General features: G+C 38.2%; 1 protein-coding gene across 11 annotated transcripts in view; it reads left to right on the plus strand.

The window, feature by feature from the left end:
- Positions 1-8,347, plus strand: part of neo1a (neogenin 1a) — a 210,048-nt gene extending 201,701 nt beyond the window's left edge. For 6 of the 11 annotated variants that reach the window (XM_037792359.1, XM_037792366.1, XM_037792375.1 and 3 more), the window contains 5 exons: positions 375-467; positions 1,547-1,717; positions 3,110-3,397; positions 4,986-5,122; positions 5,702-8,347. In XM_037792359.1, coding sequence (XP_037648287.1) covers positions 375-467; positions 1,547-1,717; positions 3,110-3,397; positions 4,986-5,122; positions 5,702-5,854 — 842 coding nt within the window. In that variant the 3' untranslated portion in view covers positions 5,855-8,347. The other 5 variants (XM_037792400.1, XM_037792418.1, XM_037792444.1 and 2 more) reach the window with 3 other exon arrangements.
- The last annotated feature ends 3,099 nt before the right edge of the window (positions 8,348-11,446 follow it).

An 11,446-nucleotide genomic window follows, 5' to 3' on the forward strand; every position in this document is an offset into this window, starting at 1 on the left:
GAAGTGTGTTACACCCTCAGGTTTACCTCCAGGTGGGGGACTGCAGGAGAGATTGGGATGGTGTTTTTGTTTCATAAGTCAACACTTGTATTTGATGTCGTTATCATGCAAAAAAACATTTCATGCTTTTCATACATAATGTCCATTACTTATCATGATCGCAGTGCTGCGAGCAAAGAAGACTGCAAGTACAGTGAATCCACTCAGTATAATTAGTTCATAGCTAAAGAATGCTGCCGAGTGTGACGATGACATTTTAGAAAGATGCAATCAAAACCCAGTGATAAAAAATTGATTAAGGATCCTGAGGTCTCCAGACAGATCATTCAGTTGCAGCTCTTTCTGATTGGCTGGTTTCCATACGTACCTTTTAGGCCACGAATCAGAGGACAGCATGTCTACACTAGCAGGCCGGCGAGGGATGAGGCCTAAAATGATGATGCCTTTTGACGCACAGCCGCCTCAGCGTAAGTGTGTGTGTGTGTGTGAGAGTGTGAGAGAGAGAGTGATAAGTGGGTCATAATCCACGGATAGTGAGCAGTCAATCTGGAAAATCTTCACTTAAAGGTGCAGTGTGTAGGATTTGGCGGCATCTAGCGGTGTGGTTGCAGATTGCAACCAACTAAAACTCGGTAGGAGAACTACGGTGGCCGATGCAAAAAAACGTGTATGGCCCCATCTAGAGCCAGTGTTTGGTTTGTCTGCTCTGGGCTACTGTAGAAACATGGCGGCCAGCTCCGTGAAGAGGAATGTATGTAGATATAAACGGCTTATTCTAAGTTAAAGAAAACACAACGATTCTTATTTTCATATGATGCACTGAAGAAAACCTACTCATTAGGGTTGTCAAAGCAACTTGAGCGGGCTCAGTTTTAAAGCTAGAGTGAATATCCTGGCATCATATGAAACTAAAAAACCTAGAGAATCCACTGGTACCAACCGTGTCATACTAGCTTATAGGGAAGTGACAAAATAACGCTCCAAACTTACGCAAAATTTTGGTGAAGTAAAACTGGCATGGCAATATTTAAAGCGGTCTCTTGACCTCTGACCTCAAGATATATGAATGAAAATGGGTTCTATAGGTACCCACGAGTCTCCCCTTTACAGACATGCCCACTTTATGATAATCACATGCAGTTTGGGGCAAGTATATTTTAATCGATTGACAGCCCTAATACTTATTAATATTATATTTAATTTCTGCCAATAGATTCCCTCTAACTGTAACACACTGTACCTTTAACATTTGTGAAGAAATGACCAATTTCTGAGTACATCTCATGCTGCTGTTTGTCTAATCAAGAGAACAAATTCATGTCATGCCTCCTACAAAATGTTAATTTTTGTTGTTTGTTTTTCTTAATTTGGTGACTGAGTGACAGACAGAGAGAATATGCAAGTGTGTTTACTACAGAAAAGTGCATGTGTGTGTATGTGTGTGTCACCAACAATACTTCCACGTCCTTCATCATTACAGCTGGTTAAACATCTCGTCCTGTTTGTGTGTGTGTGTATGTGTATCCACGTCCATTTCCATTCACAGCTGTGATTAGTGCTCACCCCATCCATTCCCTTGATAACCATCACCACCATTATCACATGGGCAGCCTGGCGTCGCCGACACGCAGCTATCTCTACCACCAGGGCAGCGGGCACTTGCGCCCGCACGCCTGCGCCAGCCCCATCTCCCATCTAGACAGGGTGGACTCTCAAGGTGAGACACTGCCACCTGCTGGACAGCAGGAGACGTACAGAGGAGGACAGTCAGGCCTGCTCATATTCATTCATTGAGTTGTCATTTACTCATTCATTCACATGCAGCTGCATTCATATTTTATTTTTCCAAAGTGTTACTAACCACTTTTCCCTGACCTCCTGCCTTCTGAAATATGTTTTATATGCTCTCTTTTACTCACCTCAACTTAATCATTTTGTTGTTTATTAAGTAAACTAAGAGTAAAAATACTAACAGTTTGCTGGTTGCAGCTTAAAAATGTTAAGATTTGCTTTCTTTTTAAAGTTACTGTGAGGAACTTTCACCTGGTTATGAAACAGTCTCAATTATACTGATGCCTCTATATGAACTACACAAGTAAACAAGACCATCAGCGAGGCCAGAAAGACCCAATATATGTGTACATTGCAGGGCTGCAACTAACAATTACTTTTTTGTTTTTTCAGTAAATTGTTCGGTCTATATAATGTCCGAAATAAGACAAAAAAGGACCATCACAGTTTCTCAGAGCCCAGTATTTAGTTTAAGTTTAATTTAGTATTTGAATTGCTTTTTTTGTCCAAAACTCAAAGATATTCAGTTTACTGTCACAGAAGACTAAGAAAACTTGCAAATATTCACATTTGAGAAGCTGTAACCAATTCATTTTTGGCCTTTTTGCTTAAAATAACACACAACCCATTTGTGCCTGCGACTGGATTTTGACATTTCCTTTGGTAATAGTGTTCTCTGGGCTCGCATATAAGCACAAATGTGAAGACATTTTCAAGATCAGTTGAACCGCTGAAATGTGAGTTTTCCTTATCATACTATATCTAGTCTTTTGCCACATGGGACTACTGTTGTAGCAGTAGACTCCATTAGATTTTAGGAAAAAACAGTAGTCCCATGTGCCCAAAGACTAAATATAGTATGATAATAAAATGGCTGTATCTCAGAAACTACAAGGAGCACAATCAAGTATTTGGTATTTATACAAATTTCCGAAGCCGTTCTGTTAGATACTTGCCCAAAGTAAGTCTGTTCCACATTTCAAGACGTTAAACCAATCAGAACAAATGTTGTGGCATTTTTACTTATCATACTAAATATAGTCTTTGGGCACAAATGGGTTAATTGATTATCAAATTTGTTGACAAATTTTGTGTTGAACGATTAATCGATTATCGACTTACCGTTTCAGCTCTATCGCATTGTACTCATGTTGCACATATTACAAAGTTGATATTGGAAGTTTCCTAACACCAGTAAGATTAACGTAATCATCTGTAATACAGTTCATTGGTTCTTCCACTAAATGTGTATGTAGACGGTCGGTGATCCCTGTGAATGTGAAAGTTGTAAAACCGTCTGACCCCCCCCTTCCTCCAGAGTCGGTAAGGAACACCCCCAGTGCGGACCCCCTCCCTCCAGCCGCCGCCTCCTCGCAGGCCTCCTGTCCCTCGGAGATCCTGGCCGACCCTGAGGGCAGCTACCACGGCTCCACCACCACAGAGGAGGAGCCCAGCTACTCCAGCAACCTGCCCCCCCACCGCTCGGCCCACCCGCACGCCCACGCCCACCCGCTCAAGAGCTTCGGCGTACCTGCCATCCCAACCACCGGCCATCCGTCGTACGAGTCGCCCGCCCTGCCCAGCACCCCCCTGCTCGCTCAGACCGGTGAGCACACACACACACACACACACACGCACGCACACACACACACACACACACACTCACACACACTCACATCAAACACACACACAGATCAGTGTCAGCTCAGCTCAGCTCAGGTCAGATCAGACTAAAAGACTGCTGACCGTCATCCAAGACCGGGAATCTCAAATAAAATCCATTGATGACGCATTATGTGATAATCATCCATTAGGTACAGATTGATTGGGTCAAAACCAACAGAAAATCAATAGTTTGCATTACATTGTGAATGCATTTTCATATTTTTACCTGCATCTATACTTATATACTGTATATACTTATATGTACATTTGATGTACTGTTTATTAACGCTTTCTGTGACGCCTATTTCTATAATGCATTATAAACATTGTTATAACGCATTCAAATCTGCTTACAGCTCTGTATAATTATAGTTATAAGCACTCATAAATATGAATAATGCTTTAAAACAATAATCACAACACATTATAAAGCATTTTATAATGACTTCTAAGGTCAAATATCATAATTACTGGTCATTCACCGATTTTTCTTCTGCAAGGAATATAGTGTATTGTAATTCTCATAGTTGTAATACATTATAATTCCTTTATAGATATAATACATTACAAGCTTGTTATACATCATAAGTGGTCATTATTTGTCATAGAAAGTGCTACCAAAGTTTTCTCTGTTAAATGAAAATCTCATCAATGTTATGTCATTATTATCAACCTGAACTGCTTATCATGGTTAAAGATGGTGATTTTAGGAATCTCTACAAATGCAAATTACTTGTCTCAGTGAGCAGCTTTTCCTCCTCTTCATCCTCATCTTCTTTACACTTGAGTTTAAGAACAAGGCTGGTGATATTCTGTGTTTTTGATATCGTCCACATAAAAAGACCAAAACCAACAGAGCTTTAGTCTCTCAATACGTTCAGACTTCCCCAGCCTGTCTGTGTCTCTCAGCTCTCAGCTCATTGGTTTGTACTGAAGGTTTATATTTTAGCAAAAGTTACTTTATCAGCAGTAAATAGTGCATTTCATGGTGACTATTTTTTAGCTGTGGATTAATGCACATGCGGTGCTCTAGTGAGTTTTCCCTGCAGCAGAGCGATGTATGTAGGTTGTAGACTTGAAACAAACTCCAGCGTGTGTGTGTTCATAGTAATGAAGGAACATGTCACCCAGTGCAACAGTGTGGATCATTGATGTATTTTTAATAGTTCTTGTACAACAAAGGAGCTCTATAGCTCAGAAGAATACGCAATACCAGACTTTGAATGCACATACAGTACTTGTTAGTAGATACTTTCATTGTTAGTTTTGGTGTTTCAATTGGATTTTGTTGACTTTGATCAAACTTGTGGGAACAAGTCAAATCTTTTTGAGACAAAAACTCATTCACGTTACAGGACATTGTAACAGATACATGAAGTCTAGTTAAGACAGGTTTTACTAAAATAGCAGAAAGGGACTCAAGGTTTATGTATTCACTCTGGCAGAGAGTAGTTTTCCATTTCAATATCATCTGTTGTCTTCACTGACCGTTGTGTGTTTGTATGTTTGTGTGCATTTGTCACATTCAGGGCCTCCCACTCACCCCCATGTTGTTAAAACAGCCTCTATTGGAACACTAGGAAGGACACGAACACCGATGGTCGTCACTGTGCCCAACGCCCCCGATGTGCCGGAGACCAGCAAGATGCTGGAGGATGTAGACAGCGTGAGTATAGCGCCCCACACTGGCTGCTCTTAGCAAGGCAGTCTGTTTCTGCCAGGCCTAATAATGGTGGTGAATATTTAATATTTAGTCTTATACCAAATCACACATTCCTTCCAAATCCATGTTTTCTTTGGGCACTGGATTATACAGTTACTTTCCACTGGACGTTGGTTTTAACCACATTTTCTGTTTGTTCTTTCTCTCTTTTTATTCTGTCCAACTTCAATCTCACCATTTTGTTGTCGGCTGCCTTTTGATCAACTCATTTAACTTCTAACACTTGATTTTAACTCAACCCATAACTGGAATGGTTTTATTTTTTACCATTTAATCCGTGTCCTAATCCTTGATTGGCTGTTGACCATCTGTTGATGTCGTCTTCTGTTTTGGATGTTTTGCTTTCGTCTGCTGCCTCTTTTTTTGTTTTTGTCGTTTACAACGCTTCAGTCCCATTGATCCATGACCTCCCAGCTCGCCTCACCTCACCCATACGACTCCCCCATCCTCTGTGAAAGATCCCTGACTGACCCTCTCCTCCTTTCCTTCCCTCTCTTCTCCTCCTTCCCTCCCTCCCTCCAGGTGCTTGCCTCCCTCCCCCCCTGCCCCTCCCCCGCCCCTCGCAGTAACCCTGTTCCTCTCCCTCAGAGCTACGAGCCCGACGAGCTGACCGAGGAGATGGCCCACCTCGAGGGCCTCATGAAGGACCTGAACGCCATCACCACAGCGCCATGAGCATGCACACACGCCCGCACACACACACACACTTTCTGTCATCCACACGTAACACACACTCTCAAGTCAAACACACCCAAACATGAACCTTGGGAGGCTGGTGGACACAAAAATGGCTTCTTGTGCCCAAGAAAAAACTCTCACGTCCCCCCTGCAGAGAAAAACAAACTCCAGACTGAAACTTTAGGAACTTTTTTTCGGCTTACCTTGCTCAGTCTCAGGAAGGAGATTGCCATGAGAGGGAAGAAAAAGTGACGCCGCGCTTCATCTTTTTATGAAGAACCATTCTCAGAGACAATGAACTTTAAAACATTGGTCGCTTTCAACCGGAAGATTGTGAATTTTTTCCTCAGCAAAAAATACGTACGGTAGGTTTTTCTTGCGGTTTCGCTCAAGATGAGACAACGGTTGATTCAAGTCAAAAAGGAGAAAGTCCAAAAATATGCTGGTTTTGATGTTGGCGCTCATGCGGCGCCGTCTACACACAAGTGTTTGTTTGATTAGTGTTTTCTTTGTGCATTTTGTATATCTATTGGGCCGTTTCAGTGAAGTGAACATTGGATATCAGCCCCCCCTTTACAAGCCGACATTATTCATAAACCTTTTTTGTTTTTACCCCCCTTGTGTCATATATTGTACCATGACTTTTTATTATTTTTTATGTTATTGTATTATTTTTTTACACACATATCCTTATAAACATGTACATATGTTTTTCTTTTTTTTTTTTTAAACTGCCTCATTCTTTTGATGTTTCCCATTGTTTCATTATTATTATTTTGGATGAAAGTGGGATTATAAGTGAGTCCTGAAGCTCAGTTTTCATATCAAAAGGGGAGAGAAGCGTGATGTGTTTTACATTCTTCTCTGGCATTGTGTTGCCCCCTTTGTACATTCTTCTTTTTTCAGCCTTTTGTTTGTTGTGGGAGCTCCGTTTTAAAAGCCTTATCAACATGTTTGTATGTTGGACGGTCGAGGCGTCTCGGCGGATGTCGGAGTTGTGCTGTCACTCACTCACTTCTATGTAGTCCTGTGGGATTTGACAGTATCTCCTCACAGGTCAGGGGTACCTAGGACTCAGGGCGCTGACCCCCCACCCCTCCTAAAACAAAAACTCACATGGCACCCAATCAATCAATCACCTGCAACAGACGAGTTATCTTTTATACGAGAAGTTCGATCGAATGTGTGTGTCGTTTCCAAAACCAATATTTGGTTTCAGACGTCCGTACTGCTGAGCCACGTGTGCATTTTCCCACAGCGGCGTGTGTTTGCTGTTTTTTTTTTCCCTGCTGTTCTTCATCAAATGCCCTGGTTCTTTTTATGGAGCTTTTTCCCTATTTTTATTCAAGACCGTGGTCTTTCAATTTGAGGGCATGACTCATTGATTTCATGTTCAGATTTTGTAATGCTTTCCCTCAAAACCCTGTCCTCACACTCAAATAGCCCCTGCTTGCGCTTAGATTTGCTCTGCTTCTGCTCAAACTGTATGCTTGCACTCAGATATATTGTTGCTTACACAGATGTTCAGCCCTTCTCCTCACACTCGGTGCTTCTGTGCAAGCATACAGTTTGAGCAGAAGCAGAGCAAATCCAAGTGCAAATGGGCTCTTTGAGTGCGAGGACAGGGTTTTGAGGGAAAGCATTACAAAAATGTGAAAGACAAATTGAAAGACAACGCTCTTAAATAAAGATAGGAAAAACGCTCCATGTCTTTTACACATCTTATACGATGCAAAGATGTTGGCCTTTTGAATGGGACTCCCAGATTTTTTTTTACATGGTAGTTTTTGTATGAAGAAAAAAAAAAAAGAAGCTTGTTCTATACACAAATCTGATGTAAAAAGGAAAAAAAAGTTCATCTAAGAAACTAGTTTTTCATTACCCTCTTACCCAAAGAAATTTGTCATTTGCAATCATAGTAATTTGCTCTACTTTTGTGAATACCATGTTTCTCATAAATATACATCGTCATGAATGTCAATATAACTGTAAGAGATTTTAACAATGGATACAAACAAGGAACAAGGAAAAAATGATTGAAAACAAAGGGGGAAGAAAAAGGACCGGACTCCATTTGGGAAATAATCTATTGAGTTGTAAACAGTTGAACCTGTATTGCACTTTTTCACAATTTTTGAAAAGTACATTTCTTACATATCTTGTGTTTTAAATATCAAAAGCTGTTTGTGTAACGTAGTGTCCTAGGTAAGCAGCAGGCAGCTGGTCTTGTTTTTTATGTTTTATTTTTTATTTTTTTGCTTCAGAGATGATATGAATTTGAGCAGCCGGGTTGTTTACTTCGCAGCTCATGATGAGGAATTCTGTTGTTGCTTGTTCATGTACAGAGCTTTCTTTGCTTTCTGTAGAAAAAAACAATCTGTGGCTTTTTAAAAAATGTTGAAAAAATGTTTGGAAAAAAATATGTTTTTTTATTGGTGCTCCTATACATTGTGTATACAAACTATTATGAATACTAACAAAGTAAATGTTTCTGCTCGTCTTCTTTTCATCAAACGTGATCAGGATGCCCGTCAGGCATTAAGAGCAGTGGTGGAAGGTAACTAAGTACATTTACTCAAGTACTGTACTTAAGTGCAATTTTAAGGTACTTGTACTTTACTTGAGTATTTCCATTTTATGCTACTTTATACCTATACTCAACAACATTTATTTGATGACTGTATTTAATTTACATATTCAGATTATTAATAGAAAATATAAATTAACTCATAAATAATGATGTATTATTATGGATCAAGTTACCCAGCAGATATAAAGTCATTAAAATTAGTGATGCTTACACAATAATACATCATTAATCATAATCCAGTCATATAATATACTGTATATTATTGTGAAATGGGGCATTCTGTATAATGAGAATTTTTCGTCTTTTTTTTATTATATTTTCCAAAACAAAACGACGACAGTTATAACAGGACATTTAAAATTACTTTACAAAACAAAAAAATACATAAGGAAAAGAAAAAAGATATATAGATATATATATCTATATAGATATACAGTATCTATATAGATATATATATACAGTATATAGATAGATATATATATATATAATATATATATATAAATAAAACTGTTGTAAAATAACTTTGTATAGCCAAATCAAACTAAATGAATACATTGAAATGGTGGTTAAAGTTGTAGGCAATGAAGACTCATAATAACAAGGGTATAGAAGTCTATAACTGATAATGAGTACTTTTACTTTTGGTACTTTAAGTATATGTTGTTGCTAATACTTATGTACTTTTAGATTTTAAATGCAGGACTTTTACTTCTAACAGTATTTCTACACTATGGTATTGCCTCTTTTACTTAATGATCTGAGTACTTCTTCCACCACTGCTGAAGTGTGTAGAAATAGGTTGTTATCACTAATACACAAACCACAGTCTACAATGTATTCTGCACAATTACCCTGCAGTGTAGTAGTAGTATTAGCAGCTCTATGAGTACTGGGAAAGTCAGGCAAGGAAAAAATTATAAATCGAACATACAATCAACAGAAAACTAATCAAACAATTTTGAGAATAGATTAATCATTTCAGCAACTTTTAAGATGCCAAAAATGCCAGATATTTGCTGGTTCCAGTTTCTAACAATATTTGCTGTTTTTTTTTAGTTATTTATGACATTAAACTGAATGTCTTTGGATGTCCATCGGACAAAACAAGCAATATTTAAATGTTTTACTATTTTCTGGTTTTATAATCAAACAATTAATTTGTTGATTTGAGAAAATATCAGCAGATAATTCAGCAATGAAAATAGTCATTAATCAAGCCCTAAGGTCAAGGCTTGCTTTTATGGGTTTGGTTTAAATTGCCTTGAATATGAAACCTTACCAAAGGACAGCTGTCATTTTGTATGCGTCATATTTCCGATAAAGACTCTATTCAGTGAGTCGATGTTGGTACTGTGACAAATTCCTAAAAACACATTTCATAATTGTAGCTTACAGCTGAGATACTCTCATCTCACTGCTTCTTTTTTGTGTTCTTTTTTTAGACTACTCTCACATTGACTGACTCACCTCTCCGTAGGTTAATATGTCCTACTGCAGCATGAAGGTGAAGTTTTATCAACCAGTAACTGTCTGATCAGATTTGTAGCTTTGATTTTCTTCACATCATCATCATGTGGGACTGGATCAAAACTGGCTTTCTGCCCGAGCGGCTGATGGGACTGACTTACTCAGCAGTTGGCTGATAATTGGTGTTAGTTTCAGGTTGACGTGGTGTGATATTAAATTACACTGCAACACATTTGAATACGCAGTGACATTTAAAAATGCTGACAAGGACACAACTGAGTTTAGGTAAACAAAGATTTCTGGAAATGCTGTAAAGATCAAATGAGTCAGTTTCTACACGTCGGCACACAAAAATGTCTTGTTTCACCATTCTGATACATTTGGCATCCTGTTGTATCGTGAGTGTGTTTGAGGTTACAAAATCGGCTTTAGTGTTTTTATTGTTTATCCAGAATGGCTGAAAAATAACCCTCAAATTGAAAAGAGTCACTATCTACTCTGAGGTTTAGGCTTACACATGACAGCAGTGTGCTGCTGTGCAAAATCATCACAGGCTCCATGTCAAGAAACGGAAAAGTTTATGACAATTTTCTATAGTTTTTTCCTATAAATAGTATATTTATGGTGCTAATGGGGATAAAGTTCTGGTCCTTTATTTGTGTTGGATTAAAGTTGTCACATTTAAATATTGATCAAAGAATATTATCTAATTTAAATCAGAATCAGAAATTCTGTATTGATCGGGGGCAAGTGGGGTGTTATGGTTGAAATAAAGGACTATGTAACATGTAAATTACATAATGCTACAATATAAACAATATATGTAAAGAAAAATAAGGAAGTAATGAAATTAAAAATAAGCAATGAGAATATAAGACATATAAAATATGTACAAATATTTGCATTAAGACGTGCAATATATAACCACAGTGCAAATAACAGTAAATACAAAATGCTGAGAAATGGGATCTATTAAGATACAGATAAAGATACAGATACAGATAGCTTTATTTATCCCCGAAGGGCAATTCAGTTTCTGCAGTCCACCGAGACATATACACATTCATACTGTACAATCATCAATGACAGAGGGAACACAGTAGGTGGCATATGGGGAGGTGCAAGATCAATAAAAGTACAAGAATACAAATATTTGCAATAAAAACAATAAATACAAGAATAAAAACAAGACAAGATAAAAGAATAAAGGAATAAATAGAATGAAGTGCCAAGAGTATTGCACATTGATAGATAGATAGATAGATAGATAGATAGATGAACCTTTATTCATCCCTGGAGGGAAATTCAGGTGTCAAAGCAGCAACATCAGCAAACAGAGTGAAACACAGGAGAGGTAAAGGTATACAAAAATGATAAAAACAATAATAGAGATATAAAAGATACAGAGTGAATGGGTGAACATAGTGTGTACAGTTAATCAATAAATAAATGTAGTATGTACAATAAATGTAATGTGTACATGTGTGCAGTCTATAAAGTGGTAAATAGGATGTATAGTGTAAATTAAGTGT

The sequence above is a fragment of the Sebastes umbrosus genome, chromosome 2 (genome assembly GCF_015220745.1).
Source record: "Sebastes umbrosus isolate fSebUmb1 chromosome 2, fSebUmb1.pri, whole genome shotgun sequence".
NCBI lineage: Eukaryota > Metazoa > Chordata > Actinopteri > Perciformes > Sebastidae > Sebastes > Sebastes umbrosus.